This window comes from Emiliania huxleyi (genome assembly GCF_000372725.1).
Source record: "Emiliania huxleyi CCMP1516 unplaced genomic scaffold EMIHUscaffold_80, whole genome shotgun sequence".
NCBI classification, from domain to species: Eukaryota; Haptophyta; order Isochrysidales; family Noelaerhabdaceae; genus Emiliania; species Emiliania huxleyi.
In genome coordinates this window covers 260,737-278,304 of record NW_005196020.1, presented here as the reverse complement: position 1 = coordinate 278,304, position 17,568 = coordinate 260,737, and the positions used below count along the sequence as shown (strand labels likewise).

Genomic DNA, 17,568 nt, shown 5'->3' with positions numbered 1-17,568 from the left:
CCCCCCAGGAGGACGCTGGGCAGCAGCTCTCACTACAACAGACGTGTTATACAAAATGAACTCGGGGGCACGGGACGCGGCACAAACAGACGTGTGCGAGAGAGACATGGACGCGAGTGAAGGACGAGCGGACGCCGCTGACTCAGCCAGGGACTCCAGAGAGTGTCGGATCTGCCACGCCGGCGCTGAGGACGGGCCGCTGTCGCAGCCGTGCGGCTGCCGCGGCTCGGCCAGCTGGGTCCACCGCGCCTGTCTTGAGCGCTGGCGCCGTTCGAGCACCCGGCGCGACGCCGCGTACCGGTGCGGGACGTGCAAGGTTGAGTTCCGCGATGAGCTGTCGCTGGAGCTGCTCCGGGCTCGGCTCGACGCGCAGCGCGAGCGCGGCAGCGCGGGAGCCCTCCACTCCATGTCGCGGCTGGCGGTGGAGCTTCAGGCTCAGGGCCGGCTAGCGGAGGCCGAGCCGCTGCTGCGCGAGGCGCTGGAGGTCTGCCGTGCGACTCGGGGCGCAAGCCACTCCGACACGCTGCTCTCCACCACGCGGCTCGCCGCGCTGCTGCAGGACCGGGGCGAGCTGGCGCAGGTGCCTTCGATACCGAGCCCCGTCGCTGCCGCCTTCGCCGCCAGCGCCCTCACCGCCACCACCCTCGCAGGCGGAGCCGCTCTGCCGCGAGGCGCTCGAGGCGAGCCGCGCGGCGCTCGGCACGAGGCACGCGACTTACCTCGTCGCGATGAACGACCTCGCCTCCCTTCTCCACGACCGCGGCAAGCTGAGCCAGGCGCACGCACGCACGCTCGCTCGCTCGCTCGCCCTGTGGCGAGCCTTTGCTCACCGGCACCCCCCTCTCGATCCAAGGCTGAGCCGCTCTACCGCGAGTGCCTCGCGGCCCGGCGGCGGCTCCTCGGCCCGCGCCATCCGGACACGCTCGTCAGCCTCTCCAACCTCGGCACGCTGCTGCGCTCGCTCGGCCGGCTGGAGGAGGCGGCGCCGCTGCAGGAGGCGGCGCTGCAGCTGGCGCGCGAGACGCTCGGCCGGCGCCACTCCGACACCCTCGCCTACCTGTCCAATTTGGGGCTGCTGCGGCTGGCGCAGGGGCGGCTCGGAGAGGCGGAGGGCTTGTGCCGTGAGGCGGCGGAGGAGAGCCGCGCGACGCAGGGGCTGCAGCATCCGGAGACGGCCGCGTCGATGAGCAATCTGGCGGCGCTCCTCAAGGCGCAGGGCCGACTCGACGAGGCCCAGCCGGCCACCCAGCCGCCCCCGAGGCTCTCCGTCGCCGCCTTCTTCACCCCACCGGCGCGCGCCCCCTCAGGCGGAGGAGCTCTACCGCGCCGCGCTCGAGAGCCGCCGCGCGCTGCTAGGGGGGTCCCACCCGTCGGTGCTTCGGTCCGCCAGCTCGCTCAGCGCGCTGCTTCGCGCGCGTGGGAGGGGCGAGGATGCGGCGGAGCCGCCGACGCGCCCCGAGGCAGCAGCGCGTGGGAGGGGCGAGGATGCGGCGGAGCCGCCGACGCGCCCCGAGGCGAGGTTGCGCCGCCGCGACGGCCCCCACCGTTCGATGCGACGCTCCGTCAGCAGCGCGGGCGCTCTGCCTGCGGCCGACGGCACGCTGGTGGCGGACGGCGGCGGCTGTGCGGGCTGCTCGGCTGCAAACACGGGTGCAACGAGCGATAACGAACGACACGGGGCCCCCCAAGAGAGAGGGTTGCGCTTGTGATTGAAGCATTGTCTCGTCTCTGCTGAACTTGGGGAAGAGTCTCGGGACCTAGAGTGCAGCGCGCACGATACTATAATTAAATAAATAAATAAATAACACGGACACCTCTACTAGGAGATGGGTAAAAAGGAACAGGTCCCCGCCCTGCGGTCTTTGTGCAGGGTTCTTTGTGGGTGTGGTCGGCGACTAGCCGGGGTCGTCCTCCCGATGGGGGACTAGCACTAGCCGTCTTCCACATGGTCCCTCGGGTCCCTGCTGCTCCTAATCTCGTCGTACATCCTCCTGCTGATCTCAGCAACATCCTGCTCCCTCCCTCGTCTCGCCCTGCGCGTCTGCTCCGCCTCCCCGTCGTCTGCCCTGCGTCGTCTGGTGACGGGTCCTCCGTAGTCGGTCGAGGTCGCCGCCCTCCTCGTGCCTCTTCCCAACGTTTCCTCGGCGGCCGATGCCGTCTGCTCCGACTCCGCCGTCCCCGGGTCTGCCCTGCCCTCGTCTGCGCTAGCTTCTGTTTCGTCATCACCGATGTCCGTCCTCTTCTTTCTCCTCTTCTTGTATGCTTTGTACATCGCGTCGATTCCTTTTCGCGTGAGCACCAGCCTGAAGCCCGCCCAGCAGCTGAACCGCTCCCTAAGTCGAAGGAGCATCATCAGTCTCACCCACTTCGCTCGCTGCCCACCGTCTCCGCTCCCTCCCGCTTGAGCCGCCGTCGCGGCCCTCGTTCGTCCCACTGGCTGCTGGCCTGTCTGCACGTTACCTCCGTTATCCCTCCTCCTCCGCGACTCCCTCAAGGCCGTAGTGCGCACTGGGCCCACATAGATGTGACCCGCCCGCTCGAGTGCGGCGCCCAGATGCTAGTGCTTGAGAAGACACCACAAACGCGGCACGGCCCGTTTTGGCTGTCCGCGGAGATTTTGTCTTAGCACACACAGTGAGTCATTCGGAGTCATTCGATGGCCAGAGTGCGATTGTGTGTGTGCGGGAGTTGGTTTGTCGTGTGTGCGTATCTGTGGTGTCCAATTCCCCCGGTATGCTATATAGGTTTCACGCACTCATGGTCGTCGACGAGCACACCAGCACCATCACGCCGTACATCCTGCAGACCAAGGGCCAGACGCCTGCCTACCTGCGCAAGTACTTCGCCGAGAACGAGGGAAAGGACGGCCACACGTTCCGCGGAGGGGTTGCGTTCTGCGACAACGAGGTCGTCCTCAACTCCAGCGCCGTGCGCGAACTCTGCCTCAAGTACGGCATCACCCTCCGCAACAGCTGCCCCTACGAGCCGTGGCAGAATGGGGCGTGCGAGCGTGCGAACGCTACCTGCGGCAGGATCGTGCGGGAGATGATGGCGCGCGCAGGGGGGCATGGCGCCACCCAGCTCTACCAGTACTGGGGCTACGCCTGGGTGTACGCGGCCACCATCGCCAACGCCACCTTTGCCGTGCGCGACACCGGCAAGTCAGCGTACGAGCTCAAGACCGGGCAGCGCCCCAAGATGAACATGTTCTACCCGTGGGCGTGCAAGATGATCGTCAAGTCGCCCCCCCACCTTGTGGCGAACGGTGTCTCACCCACGGGCGAGATGGCGGCCTTCCTCGGCATCTCGCGCACTTCGCCCGGCTGGAAGTACGTCATCACCGAGGGTCCGCGCAAGGGGCACATCGGCACCACCACGCAGGCGACCTTCTGCGTCAACGAGCTCTGGAACGGCATCGAGTACCGTGCTCCTACCTCCGACCCCACCCCGAATGGCGCCACCCAGCTCTACCAGTACTGGGGCTACGCCTGGGTGTACGCGGCCACCATCGCCAACGCCACCTTTGCCGTGCGCGACACCGGCAAGTCAGCGTACGAGCTCAAGACCGGGCAGCGCCCCAAGATGAACATGTTCTACCCGTGGGCGTGCAAGATGATCGTCAAGTCGCCCCCCCACCTTGTGGCGAACGGTGTCTCACCCACGGGCGAGATGGCGGCCTTCCTCGGCATCTCGCGCACTTCGCCCGGCTGGAAGTACGTCATCACCGAGGGTCCGCGCAAGGGGCACATCGGCACCACCACGCAGGCGACCTTCTGCGTCAACGAGCTCTGGAACGGCATCGAGTACCGTGCTCCTACCTCCGACCCCACCCCGACGGACATCGAGGGCGCGTGGCCGGAGCCTGTGACCGCGGACGAGACGCCCGACGAGTCGGACAAGGCTACGCTCGACAACAACGTGACCCGCGGCGACTCCGTCTTCCTCCCCACCACCGACAACCACGCCGGGGGGCTGACCCTCGACGAGGAGGTGGTGATCATGCCAGACCCGGCCAATGACGGCAACGTCAACCCGCCCGCAGCGGGTGCGCCTGCGCCGCGCACCACCCGCAGCCGCGGCGGCGTCTCGACGGGCGAGTACAACAACATGCTCAACGCCCGCCTCGCCGCCAATGCCACGCCCTTCGGCATCTGGGCGGCTGCGGCGGCCGCATCCCCATCGTCGTCGGTCTACCGCAACACCACGGACCAGTGCGTCGCGTACATGTCGAGCGTGGACGGCCAGATCATGCCCATGCCGGACAACATCGTGCCCAAGCACTACAAGGACATCGCCAACATCCGCGACCCCAAGCTGCGCGACGCGTGGTACAAGGCGTATGACACCGAGTTCCTCGGCCTCATCCAGAACGGCACGCTCAAGCCCATGCGCCGCCCCGCCAAGGTGCGCGTCCTCCCGCTGAAGGAGATCGCCTCCCGGAAGTCCGACGGCCGGTGCAAGTGGCGCGGCTGTGTCATGGGCAACCTGATGCGGCCCGGCGTCGACTTCACCAAGACCTTCGCGAGCGTGGTCCGCTACGGCACGACCCGCACCGTGCTCAACGTGGCCGCGCAGGAGGACATGGAACTCATCACGTGCGACCAGCCCATGGCGTACACCTGGGCGGAGCGCGGGGAGGGCGAGACCTGGTACTGCGAGATGCCGAAGGGGCTCAAGGGCAAGCCCGAGTACTGCTACATCGACCCCATCACCGGCGAGGAGAAGGACATGGTGTGCGAGGTCGGCAACCTCTACGGCGCACCATCCGCAGGTAACGCTTGGTGGAACCACGTCAAGTCCATCAACAAGGCGTTTCCTGGGCTCGTTCAGTCCGAGGCGGACCCGAGCTGCTTCATCCTCACCCGCAACAGCACGAAACTCATCGTCGTCATCTACGTGGACGACTTCGGCATCTTCCACTCCGGGACCACCGCTGGCAAAGCGCTCGCGCACGAGTACATCGAGCACTTCAACAAGCACGTCGGCAAGCCGCTCAAGGTCCACGAGGGAAAGGTGCACGAGTTCCTCGGGCTCAACATCACCAAGACGCAGACCGGTTTCAAGCTGTCTGCCAGCAAGTACATCGACACGCTGCGCGCGCGCTTCTTCCCGTCAGGCGTCACGCACGCGGGCTACAAGGTGCCCGCGGACAAGGACCTCCCGTCCATCGTCATCAGCGCAGCCGAGAAGAAGACCGCGCCCGACCCGCAGCTCCTCCAGCGCTGCCAGTGCCTCATCGGCAGCCTCATGTTCGCCACCAACGCGCGCCCCGACATCCAGTACACCGTCTCGCAGCTGGCGCGCTGCATGGCTTGGCCCGACGCGAACATCGAGGCCGCCGCCGAGCGCTGCCTCATCTACCTCATCGGCACGCAGGACCTCGGCCTCCACTACGAGCGCGTTGCCGACCCCAAGCTCTTCGGCTGCTCCGACGCGAACTGGTGCACCCGCCAGAGCACCTCCGGCTGCGCCTTCAAGATCGGCACCGCGATCATCTCGTACTTCTCCAAGAAGCAGGGTCACATCTCCCTCTCGACGTTCGAGGCCGAGATCTCTGCCGGCACGCTGGCGGCTTGCGAGGCGGTCCACCTGCGCTCGCTCCTCGCGTCGCTCGGCTACAAGCCCAAGGGCCCGACCGTCATCAAGATCGACAACACGGCCGCGCTGCGCGTCGCCGAGGACCCGGTCATGCACGACAAGACGAAGCACATCCTGCGCAAGGAGCTCAAGATTCGCGAGCTCGTCGAGTCCGGGGAGGTCAAGGTCGAGTACGTCGAGAGCCTCAAGAACTTCGCCGACTTCTTCACCAAGCCGCTCCCGCGCAAGGAGTTCGAGTCGTTCCGCAAGGAGATCATGAACGACACCGCCTAGGACGGCACAGAGGGGAAACGCCGACTTCCCCTTCATCAAATGTAGTCGACAACCGGCAGTATGGGCGCTCCTGGAGCTCCCCGAGTCACCTGTATGTTTGTCCTCCACCCTTGAGGAGGCTGGATTGATAGTCATTGTGTTGAAGACCGACGACCGCGCAGCCGTCTAGTCTACGGCCACACACACACACATAGTGTCCTTACCACCCCTGGACTGCATCTGCGCAGTTTCGTACCGCTGCGGCGCGGTTTTGCAAAAACCGTTCTGCAGCGGCGCGGTTTTGCCCTTCACCCGCAGCCTGGATTGATAGTCATTGTGGGTGTGGGGGCCGCGGGCCAGGACTTTTGTTTGAACGAAGTTTTGACAGTACATTTCTGTCGGGCCTTGGAACAGCTTGTGAGTGGTCACTGAAGACCTTCACAGTTGGTGGCGGCGGGGCAACGATCCCCGGGACATTACGACAACATGTCGTCGACGGACAAGCTGGTGATTCCGGCCTACAAACAGAGCTCCGAGCGGGAGTTCAACGAGTGGTTCCGCAACCTGCGGACCGCGGCGAAGCAACACAAGTACCTCCTCGACATCATCGAGGTGGGCACCATCCGGCCGGGCGCGGAGCGCGAGGCCGAGGCGGTCGCGCTGCACGTGCGCTACAAGAACATCGGCACTGCGGACGGCCTCATCCCGGCCATCATCGACAAGTTCTTCAAGGACCTGTCGGTGACTCTGTCGCGCCAACTCTACGGTGCGCTGCAGAACGCCGTCAAGGACGACGACACGCTGGCCGAGATCTTGGCGGACGAGGACGCCGACCACTACGACGACATCAAGAAGGGCATCGCGGCGATCAAGTCGCTCATCGAGTCGGAGGACACGAACTCCAAGAACGTGCGCACGAAGGCGCTGCGCGCGGATCTCGAGAAGGCGTACTCCCCCGACGCTCTCAAGGACCTCACGTCCGCGAGCCTCGCCAAGTTCAAGACGGGCATCGAGCTGGCAAACAAGTTCCTCAAGGGCTCCCAGTGGCACCTCCCCGACGAGGTGATCGAGGAATACATCCTCGACGCGATCGCCGCCAAGGGGGCCACGCTCGGCGCAAACATGCGCGTGCAGATCGGCATACAGCGCCAACTCGCCGCGCAATCGGGCAAGACGTACGGCCTCAAGGCGTCTACGCTCGCGATGCAGGGCATCCTCGACCAAGACAACGCGGACCGCGCCAACGAGGCCAAGGCGGCTGCGCAGGCGGCGTTCGAGGCGGAGATTGCCTCGCAAGGCGTGCTCAAGGAGAAGCTCGCGGCCGCCGAGTCCCAGGTCGCCGCTCTCCAGGCGCAGATCAAGTCCGACAAGGGCGGCGGGGACCGCGGCGGCCGCGCAGCCGCTGGGCGCAAGCCGTGCCCACACTGCGGCGGATTGCACGGCGGCAAGTGCGCGGGCGACCTCATCTGCAAGGGGGTCCCTGTCGCCAAGGTGCTCGAGGAGCTCCCCGACCGCATCGACCACGAGACGAAGGTGCGCATGGCCCAGTCCTCGTACAAGAAGGTGTGCGCCAAGTCCCCCGGCCGCACCCTCCCGCACGACCCCTTCGCCAAGAAGTCGGACTCCACCGCGGCCGACCACGAGGAGGTGCGGGCGGCGCTGGCCGACTCTGTCACCCGCACGTTCGACTCGGACGGCATCGTCGGCGGCTTTGTCGCTGGCGTCGGCACCGACCAGGTCGAGGACACCTTCCCCGACTCCAACCCCACCGACACGCCCGCCATCCTCAAGGCCAAGACGGCGGCGCGCAATGCGGCGGAGGCACGGGCGCGCGGCGGGCTGTGGGTCAAGTTCACCTCGTTCGTCACCGCGCTGCCTCGCCCGTACATCGGCGCTTCCATCCTACTCGTCCTGCTCGCGTGCCTCATCCCGGTCTACATGGGCTCGCCTGCCTCGATCGGCACGCCTGTGGCCGACGCCGTAGACGAGCCCTCGAACATGGGCGTGATGGTCGAGTCCGTCATCGCACTCCCTCTCGAGCTGTCCACCGGGCAGGCGACTGGCTCAGGTGGCGGAGCAGAGTACGCCATCGAGGAGGACCCGCTCCAGCCGATCTACCGCAAGGTCGCGGGCGACATGTTCCGCGCGGTGAATAACATCGACGTGCCCAAGACGGTCCCGCTCGTCCTCTCGTACACGTGCATCATGCTCGCCATGTACGTGGCACGCATGGACGCGATGCAGGCACACGCGCTTGTCGGGCATGTCAAGGTCGTCGACGCGTACGACACGACCGCCGGTGTGAACATGCCGGGATCGTATGCCGCTGGCGTCGACTCCAAGGCGGGCATGAACATGTTCCCGACGCCCGACTACTTCCCTCACGGGTGGCGCGAGCCCGAGAAGCCCATCTACATCCGCTGCGCAAACAACGACTACCTCAAGGCGAAGGGCGTCGGCACCGCGTACGCCTTCGCGCTGGCTGACCCGACCAAGCCGCAGGACACCAAGGTTGTGAACACCGAGTGGGTGAACGCGCTGTACGCGCCCGGACTCGCCATGCCTCTCGTCAGCGTCAAGGAGTGCAAGGCGCAGAACATCGTGGTCCGCTTCGACCTCTGCCCACCACGCCTCAACTACCCCTCCGGGCAGACCATCTACTTCGGAGAGGACTTCAACATCCACTTGATGCCGCTCGGCGCATCCGTCGGCGCCAACGCCGCCAAGGCCATCGTGCGCGGCAAGCCGGGGCGGCGCCCGACGGATGGCACCTTCTGGCGGCACGCCCTGTGCATCTCCGGCGACGCGCTAAAGGATCTCAGCAAGATCGCGGACGGCGTGCCAGACCTCTCCAAGATGGACCGCAACGAGGGCCTCGACGACGCCGCGCTGCAGGCGAACGCCAAGTACCACGCGCGGCGCAGCACCGGCCGGCCACTGGCCACTCGCTTCGGAGGCTCGTCGCACTACGACCTCTGGTCGCCCAAGGGTGTGGTAGGCGTCGATGGGCACCGCTACGCACTCATGGTCGTCGACGAGCACACCAGCACCATCACGCCGTACATCCTGCAGACCAAGGGCCAGACGCCTGCCTACCTGCGCAAGTACTTCGCCGAGAACGAGGGAAAGGACGGCCACACGTTCCGCGGAGGAGTTGCGTTCTGCGACAACGAGGTCGTCCTCAACTCCAGCGCCGTGCGCGAACTCTGCCTCAAGTACGGCATCACCCTCCGCAACAGCTGCCCCTACGAGCCGTGGCAGAATGGGGCGTGCGAGCGTGCGAACGCTACCTGCGGCAGGATCGTGCGGGAGATGATGGCGCGCGCAGGGGGGCATGGCGCCACCCAGCTCTACCAGTACTGGGGCTACGCCTGGGTGTACGCGGCCACCATCGCCAACGCCACCTTCGCCGTGCGCGACACCGGCAAGTCAGCGTACGAGCTCAAGACCGGGCAGCGCCCCAAGATGAACATGTTCTACCCGTGGGCGTGCAAGATGATCGTCAAGTCGCCCCCCCACCTTGTGGCGAACGGTGTCTCACCCACGGGCGAGATGGCGGCCTTCCTCGGCATCTCGCGAACTTCGCCCGGCTGGAAGTACGTCATCACCGAGGGTCCGCGCAAGGGGCACATCGGCACCACCACGCAGGCGACCTTCTGCGTCAACGAGCTCTGGAACGGCATCGAGTACCGTGCTCCTACCTCCGACCTCACCCCGACGGACATCGAGGGCGCGTGGCCGGAGCCTGTGACCGCGGACGAGACGCCCGACGAGTCGGACAAGGCTACGCTCGACAACAACGTGACCCGCGGCGACTCCGTCTTCCTCCCCACCTGTTGAAGACCGACGACCGCGCAGCCGTCTAGTCTACGGCCACACACACACACATAGTGTCCTTACCACCCCTGGACTGCATCTGCGCAGTTTCGTACCGCTGCGGCGCGGTTTTGCAAAAACCGTTCTGCAGCGGCGCGGTTTTGCCCTTCACCCGCAGCCTGGATTGATAGTCATTGTGGGTGTGGGGGCCGCGGGCCAGGACTTTTGTTTGAACAAAGTTTTGACAGTACATTTCTGTCGGGCCTTGGAACAGCTTGTGAGTGGTCACTGAAGACCTTCACATGGTCCGCTTCGACCTCTGCCCACCACGCCTCAACTACCCCTCCGGGCAGACCATCTACTTCGGGGAGGACTTCAACATCCACCTGATGCCGCTCGGCGCATCCGTCGGCGCCAACGCCGCCAAGGCCATCGTGCGCGGCAAGCCGGGGCGGCGCCCGACGGATGGCACCTTCTGGCGGCACGCCCTGTGCATCTCCGGCGACGCGCTAAAGGATCTCAGCAAGATCGCGGACGGCGTGCCAGACCTCTCCAAGATGGACCGCAACGAGGGCCTCGACGACGCCGCGCTGCAGGCGAACGCCAAGTACCACGCGCGGCGCAGCACCGGCCGGCCACTGGCCACTCGCTTCGGAGGCTCGTCGCACTACGACCTCTGGTCGCCCAAGGGTGTGGTAGGCGTCGATGGGCACCGCTACGCACTCATGGTCGTCGACGAGCACACCAGCACCATCACGCCGTACATCCTGCAGACCAAGGGCCAGACGCCTGCCTACCTGCGCAAGTACTTCGCCGAGAACGAGGGAAAGGACGGCCACACGTTCCGCGGAGGAGTTGCGTTCTGCGACAACGAGGTCGTCCTCAACTCCAGCGCCGTGCGCGAACTCTGTCTCAAGTACGGCATCACCCTCCGAGGCCGAGGTCCCGCGTGCCGATGAGGTAGATGAGGCAGCGCTCGGCGGCGGCCTCGATGTTCGCGTCGGGCCATCCGCCGGCTCCTCCTCAGGCTCGGGGAGGCGTGGCCCTCCCTGTCGGAGATCACGGTGGCCCGGCTGCCACCGCGACGGGTCTCCCCCCGGCGAGCTCGTACGTCCCGACTCTACTCGCAGAGGTCGCGCCAGCTCATCCCTCGCCTCCTCCTCCGACACCTGACCACTTGGAGCACTTGACCACGAATTCCTTCTTTCCAATTCGCGAAATGTCGCTTCGCCGACTCTGCGTCCGCCGGGCCGCAGCGCCCTCGCTCCGCTACGCGGCGGCCGGCTGGCGTGCGGCGGCTCCTCCTCGGCGGCTTTGCAGCAGTGCAGCCAGCACCGATCTCGACAGCGCGGCGGACAGCCTTCACGAGCCCGACGAGATCGACGCGAAGAGTGTGCAGAGCCCGGCGCTCGCGCGCGCGGTGCGCCTCCTTCTGGCGCAGGAGTCGCAGGGCGTGGCGGCCGACGCGGCGGGCGACGCGCTGATGCAGTCCGTGCTGCTCAACCCGCGGCTGTGCGACGCGATCCTCCGCTTCTTCGAGGGCCAGAAGGACCTCGTCGAGGCCTCCGCCGGCCGGGATGCCGACGCCGCCGTCGGCGAGTCGTACGCGCTGCTCATCTACGCGTGCGTCAAGCTGCGCCGGCTTGACCAGGCCTTTGTGCACTTCGACACGATGGTCCGGCGCGGGCTGGAGCCCGACCCGCGCGTCTTTGCCGCGCTCCTCAAGGGCTGCGGCCGCGCGAGGCAGCTCAAGCGGGGCGAGCGCTTCTTCGAGAGCCTCCTCGACGCGAACGCGGCGGGGGCGCGCAGCGCGACGGCGTACAACGCGCTCATCAACATGTACTCGCACCAGAAGCAGCGGCCCGCCACCCTGCTCCCGCACGAGGTGTCCAACGCGTGGCGCGCCGTCGACCGCATGCGCGAGGCGGGCGTGGCGCCCGACGAGGCGCGGCGGCCGACCGCCCCCTGCGCCCCTGGCGGCCGCGGCGCCGGTTGGGGAGGGGTAGAGAGGGCGGACCCCAGCACGCCCCTGCCTGGCGGCAGGTGACCTACAACTCCCTCATCTCGCTCTGCTCGCGCATGCGCTCCGCAGACCTCCCTCGCGCAGAGGTCGCGGCGGAGGGGGAGCGGTTCGGGAGACGACAGGGGAGGAGGGAGTGAGGCGGGTGCGGTGGCGCGCGCCGTAGGCGATGCACCGCGAGATGGACGGCTCTGGCATTTCGCCGAGCAGCATCACGGTGGCGACGCTGATGCAGGCGCGCGGCAGGCGCCTCGCCGCGCTCGCCTCCACCTCCCGCTGACCCGGCGCTGCGGCCGCCCGCGCAGGTCTACGGCCGCGCCGACGCCGTGCCGCGGGGGCGAGCCAAGCTGGTCGAGGCGGTCGAGGCGGGCGTGCAGGCGCGCCGCCGCGGCGCACCGGCGTCGAGGCGTGCGCCCTCCTCATTTGCGCGTCTCGCGCCGCCGCAGGTGGACACGTTCGCGTGGCGGCCGCTGCTGCACCGCGCCGCGTGCCGCGGCGACGTGGCTCTCACGGAGGAGCTGCTCGCGCAGATGGAGTCCGTCACGGGCAAGGCCGTCTTCGACTCGCTGCGGCACCGGCTGAGGCACGCCTCAAACTACCGCATCCTCGCCCGCGGCGTCAAGGACGGCTTCGACGCGGCCGAGGCGGCGCTGCGGGCGGCGCGCGACGTGGGCGCGGTCGACCCGCTCAGCTACGCGTTCCTCTTCGACGTGGCGATCGGCACGAAGCACAGCGAGCCGCGCGGCGCGTGGAAGCCGGACGGGTCTCCGAACGAGGTGCGCCTCGCCCACGCGAACCGCGCGTGGGAGATGATGGCCGAGGACGGGATCCGCCCCTCGATCTCGCTCTGCCACCGGATGTTTGGCGTGTGGGCCGGCAACGGCCAGATCGAGCGCGCCGAGGAGGCCTTCGACGCGATGCGCACCGCCTCGGCCGAGCTGCTCGCCTCGTCGCACTCGCTCGCGCAGGCATGGGAGCAGGCGGCGACTTCCGGCGGCGACCTCGCGGTGGTGGCCGAGTCGCTCGAGGCGGCGCCGCTCGTCTCGCTCGGCCACTCCTTCATGTCGTACGTCAACATCATCCAGGCGAACATCGACGCGGCCGCGCCGCCGCAGCGCGTCGCCGCGCACGTCGCCGCGCTCCGCACCGAGGCGGCCGAGCGCAAGCTGCGGCTGCCGTGGCCAATCGCCGAGGCGCTCCTCAAGACGCTGGTTGGGCAGCGGCCGCAGAGCGCGTCGTCGGTGTCGTTTGGGGGCCGCGCTCCTCCGGCGTCGAGGACGTCTCCGCCGCTGTCGCCTCCGTCGGAGGGACTGCTCGACATCGCCTCTGAGCTCCACTCTTGGGTCGCCTCAGAAGGCGGCCGGCCGCCTCCGGGCGGCACCGTCGCCCTCGTCGCCGCGCTCATGGCGGCGGGCCGGCTCGCAGATGCCGCGCAGGCGCTGCTTTGCGCCGGCGATGTGGCGCCCCGTGACCGGCGGGACGACGGCAGCAACGTGCTGTGGTCGTACGGGGTGCTGCAGCAAAAGTACGAGGACCTGCGAGCCGCGGCGGCCGACGCGCCGGCCGACGCGCCGGCCGGAGCGGAGCGGACTCGTTTGGAGGAGGTGCTTGGGTTGCTGGCGCCGCTCTACGACCCGCAGCCGCAGCCGGTAGCGCAACGCAAGACGCCCGCCACGGCGCAAGCTCCGGCTCCGGAGCCGGTGCGGGCAGTGCAGCAGCAGCCGGTGGCGCAGACGCCACAGCCCAGCGTGGCGGCCGCCACGCCGGTTGCACCGGCCGCAGATGTCGACTCGTTTGCCAGCGCGGCCGCGGCGGCAGCGCTGCCGCCGCCGCCGCCGCCGCCGCCGCCAGCCGTACCCGAGGAGGAGACGCCTCCACCGGACTTGCCGCGCGCTCCTCCGGCAGACGAGGCGCCGGCGGCGCTCGAGGCGCAGCTGCAGGCGGCGATGGACGCGGACGATTTTGAGGCTGCGATCGCGCTGCGTGACAGGCTGCAGGCGCTGACGGGGGGATCGGATGCCCCTGTCTCGGCGGGCGGCGGCGGGGAGAGGGCGGCGCTCGAGGCGCAGTTGCAGGCGGCGATGGACGCGGACGACTTCGAGGCTGCGATCGCGCTGCGTGACAGGCTGCAGGCGCTGACGGGGGGATCGGATGCCCCTGTCTCGGCGGGCGGCGGCGGGGAGAGGGCGGCGCTCGAGGCGCAGCTGCAGGCGGCGATGGACGCGGACGACTTCGAGGCCGCGATTGCGCTGCGCGACCGGTTGCACGGCGCGCGCAAAGCCCTATGAGGACCGCCAGGGAAGGCGCCCGGGGGTTGCGCCACGCCGGCGCGGGCGAAATGGCGACGTCTGGCTGCGCCCGTCGCGCTTGGCTGCGGTTGAGCTATACATGTTTTGCAAGGCGACGTCGTGCTTTGCCACGAGCCGCCCAGCTAAACCAAACATGTGAGTTTGTGGTGTGCGGTGTGGTCGCCCGTCTCAGGCCAGAGCCGGTCTAACGAGTTTTTTCTCAAAGAGCACAAAGGGAAGAGAGCTAACACACAAAGACGACCATCTCAGGGGATCACACATCAGTCACGGCTCGCGCATCCCGCAGGCACGTTCCCTCCGCTTCATCCGCATTGATCCCCGATCTGTTCACTGTTGCGTGTACCGTGTTGGGGGCGATCTCACACATCGTGGACCGTAGATCGTAAGCAGCGCAAATGTCGCCCTCGAACACTCGCGGTAGCGCGCTTGCGCCGTCGCGGGGAGCAGGGATGGGAGAGCTAGTTTTTGTCCCCGAGAGCCTTTGCGATTTCCTCCCACGACTCCTGCACCATGTAGTCGCCAAGGCTGCCGAACAGGTTCACCTGTCAAGTGAGCACACCGGGTAAATAACTGCACCTTCAAGTCGCTCAGGCGGCCACACAAGTTGGCCTGCTGGTACGTGTAGGCTTGGAGCTTTGGTGCGCAGCAGGCGATGGGAGACGTGTAAGCGAACAGGTTCTGGACGGCAAAGAAGAGGTACGGGAAGGGGTGCACGGGGACTTGGGGGCAGCACAACTTCGAGCACGGGTGGGTGCATCGATTGGTGCAGATGCTCGCGATGTTGACGCAGACGCCACCGGAAACCTTCTTCTCCCAGTCCTTACCCAAGCTCTGCTCCACCTTAAAGGCCCAAGAGCCCTCCACGTAATGCTTGGACTCCCAATTGGCGTTGTCGAACATCGTCGTCCAGTCGGCGTTGTCTTTCTTCCAGCTGCCCATCTCGCCGGGCAGCGTGTAGTAGAAGAAGGTCACGGTAACCTGCTCACGCGGTCGGCCTAGAGTGGGAACGGGCACGTGCGTGCTGGCAAGTGGGTCGGCCACAACCTTTGTTCCCTTCTTGACGCCGAAGAAGGAGTTCTCGCGCGTGACAAGGTCGATCGCGGCCACGAGGGGCAGGCCCTTCTCGTAGAGCGCCTTGAACTTCTTGAGGAGGAGGACGAAGTCGGACGGCCCAAAGATCTGGTTGGTCAGCCTGAACTGGATCCCAACCTGCCCCTGCACGGTCTTGGTCTGCGCCACACCAAACAGCGCACATAGCCACACGTCCAGCAGGTAGGTGGAGTCCTCGGGGTCTGTCGGTTTCGTGTCGACCCTGGAGGTGGCGTCGACCCAGTGTTGCAGGAGACGTCGGAGCTCCTCGAATTTGCCCGCAGCCACGAGTTCGTCCGCCTTTGTCAAGCGGCAGTCATGCATGTCATCGGCATCTCGGTCCTCTCTCGGCTATCCCAGGGATACTCGGCTGCTATGATTGTTCGCCTCATCGAGGAAGGCTTTCGTCGGCGGGCGGAAGGGGCCCGGGGGCGTCACCATCGACATGATCTTTGTGCTGCCACGCGCAATCGCGGCGGCGACGCCGGTGTTGTCCATGATGCCGCCGTCGCCAAAGTCGCACATGCGGGCTGGCTCGCCCGGCGACGTCACAATCTTGAGGCGGCCCGTGAGTGGCCCGCAGCAGCACAGCGTGTTGGTAAGGCAGGAGTCCGCGCCACGGCAGTTTAGGAAGGCCACGCCGACATCGCTCGACAGGCCGGTCAGCACCTTAGGGCCGGGGGCGAGAGGGGGCGAGAGGGGGCTTGATTGTGGGTGTGGGTGTGTGGGTGAGGGGGGGGGGGGGGGCCTCGATCGAAAGCTTGTCCGAAGTGGCCACCGGCGAACAGCATCCGTCAAAGGTGGATGCGAACGAGTGGCTCGAAAAGGCGTGGCTGCCCGGCTTGACAACGTCCCATGCCGCAGAGCTCGTCGCGCCGAACGTCGCATCCTCCGGCTTCGCGCAGCACGGGACTTTGAGGAAGCAATTGTTGATGCACTCGTCTGTGAGTGTGACGTGCAACATGCTGCAGCAGTTGGAGCACGCCGTTGGAATGGATGGGGGGCTGCACCACGGAAAGACGTGCGTCTGCGCATGGGGGAAGGTCATCTTATGGGTAATGTACTGCGTCCCCGTGGCGCCGGCGGTGCTCCACCATGGAATGAGCGTCACCCCGTTGTGGTGGTCTCGAGCCGACTCCGCAACGTCGACCGCCGCTCCTCCGTAGTCGACCCAGTCGTTGTCCGCCTTTGTGTGCATCTCGTACAGCTCTCGCCGGCCATTCTGCCACGACAGGCCGGCTGGCAGCACCAGCGAGAAGATGCCCAGAGGCGCCGGCCCCTCCGTGCCATAGCGCGGCCACTGGAAGTCCTCCTTCGCGACTGAGTTGCCGAGAAGCGAGGCGATGGCATCCGCCTCCGTCTCGTCGGGTGCGAGCAGCTTGTCCGCCTTGACGTTGAACGGCTTGAGAAACACGCGGTACACCTCATCGAACCAGGCACTGTGCATGCTGTGTGGCAGGTTGCAGCAAGTCGCTCTGCATATCACCCGCCAGGCGGAGGAGGCTCAATGGAGGGGGCCGGGGACAGCGGGGCAGGCGGGAGGGCGCGCCCCGATTTCTTGCAGCCGAACGCGTGCGCACAGCCGCCACACGAAGTCCCAGATCCCGGCAGGATGTAAACGCAGGTGTTGATGATCGGAAGGCAGCAGCAGCAGATTCCAACAAGCTATGGAGCAGGCAGCGATGGTGAAAGAGGACAAGGCTGGGGAGTACAGTATCTGCACTGGTGGCTAGGAAAACGGACCGGTGTCAGGCCAAAGCAGCCGTTCGTCGCCGGTTGGCCGAGGGCCTGCTTGTCGAGTTTGCCCAGCTCGTCCCACGTGTAGGTTGATGGGTCTGAATTCCGCCCCGCATCGAGAAGGACCTCATCCGCGTCCCTTGGCCCCAATTCCTGGACGGGCGGCGAATGTGTGGTGGGGGGTGAGGCGAGGCGAAGGCATGTGGGGAGAGGGAGGATAGCGGACTTTCCCGTTCTTGTGCGGCCGCGCAAAGGAGTACACCGATGTTGCCCAAAAGCCGCCAGAAACGCCGGCGAGCACGCCGACCTGGGATAGCGCGGACGCTTTGTACAGCCCGCGCAGCACGCCTGGCAACAGGTAGGGCAGTTTGGCGGTGTTGCAGGTTCGAGAGTACTTTCGGGCCGAGCGGAGCGCCATAGGAGCCGACGTATGCATGAACGCCGCCTCCGTTTAGCGCGACCACCGTCTTGCCCTCGCCGGAAGACTCGAATGCGGGCGGGAGGGTCGTGCGCCCATCGCGCATGCGGGCCATGTACTGGTTCGAGGGCGGCGGCAGTGAGGGCTTCATCATGTCTCTCAGCAGCGGGCTAAGCCAGCGGGCTCAGCAACGTGGGCACGCGCTGCGCGCGAAACGAAAGCAGGTGCAGCCCGCCGGCGCCCGCGATAATCGACGCGTTAATTACCCCCCAAAAACAAAAAGAATAATATTAAAAAATGGTAAAAGAAAGTGACTGAGTCACGCACTG

At 66.7% G+C, this 17,568-nt stretch overlaps 3 protein-coding genes across 3 annotated transcripts; 2 read left to right on the top strand and 1 right to left on the bottom strand.

Moving 5' to 3' along the window:
- The first annotated feature begins 28 nt into the window (after positions 1 to 28).
- Positions 29 to 1,805, top strand: EMIHUDRAFT_438620 (hypothetical protein). Its single transcript, XM_005759310.1, is given in 6 exon segments — positions 29 to 46; positions 60 to 63; positions 97 to 580; positions 651 to 776; positions 854 to 1,231; positions 1,308 to 1,805. The coding sequence occupies 4 exon segments, from the start codon at positions 107 to 109 to the stop codon at positions 1,707 to 1,709; spliced, it is 1,380 nt and encodes a 459-aa protein (XP_005759367.1). The 5' UTR covers positions 29 to 46; positions 60 to 63; positions 97 to 106; the 3' UTR covers positions 1,710 to 1,805.
- Positions 1,806 to 9,968: 8,163 nt separating this feature from the next.
- Positions 9,969 to 14,174, top strand: EMIHUDRAFT_453363 (hypothetical protein; the record flags this gene model as incomplete). Its single annotated transcript, XM_005759309.1, has 9 exons — positions 9,969 to 10,327; positions 10,694 to 10,730; positions 10,850 to 11,596; positions 11,710 to 11,775; positions 11,853 to 11,921; positions 11,992 to 12,063; positions 12,133 to 13,197; positions 13,288 to 13,452; positions 13,597 to 14,174. 9 exons carry the CDS (start codon positions 9,969 to 9,971, stop codon positions 13,972 to 13,974), a joined length of 2,958 nt encoding a protein of 985 aa, XP_005759366.1. The 3' UTR covers positions 13,975 to 14,174.
- A 279-nt stretch (positions 14,175 to 14,453) lies between these two features.
- Positions 14,454 to 17,390, bottom strand: EMIHUDRAFT_218648 (hypothetical protein; the record flags this gene model as incomplete). The annotated part of the gene is made up of 9 exons (XM_005759308.1): positions 14,454 to 14,498; positions 14,572 to 14,973; positions 15,040 to 15,384; positions 15,451 to 15,639; positions 15,863 to 16,587; positions 16,665 to 16,749; positions 16,828 to 16,974; positions 17,048 to 17,128; positions 17,217 to 17,390. The coding sequence occupies 9 exons, from the start codon at positions 17,388 to 17,390 to the stop codon at positions 14,454 to 14,456; spliced, it is 2,193 nt and encodes a 730-aa protein (XP_005759365.1).
- Positions 17,391 to 17,568: the final 178 nt, after the last annotated feature.

Bases quoted from the DNA above. Each gene is read 5' to 3' on its own strand.
- EMIHUDRAFT_438620 (XM_005759310.1), top strand. From the start codon at position 107: ATGGACGCGAGTGAAGGACGAGCGGACGCCGCTGACTCAGCCAGGGAC. The intron at 581-650 runs GTGCCTTCGATA...CCACCCTCGCAG, and splicing joins ACCGGGGCGAGCTGGCGCAG to GCGGAGCCGCTCTGCCGCGA. The intron at 777-853 runs GCGCACGCACGC...TCTCGATCCAAG, and splicing joins ACCGCGGCAAGCTGAGCCAG to GCTGAGCCGCTCTACCGCGA.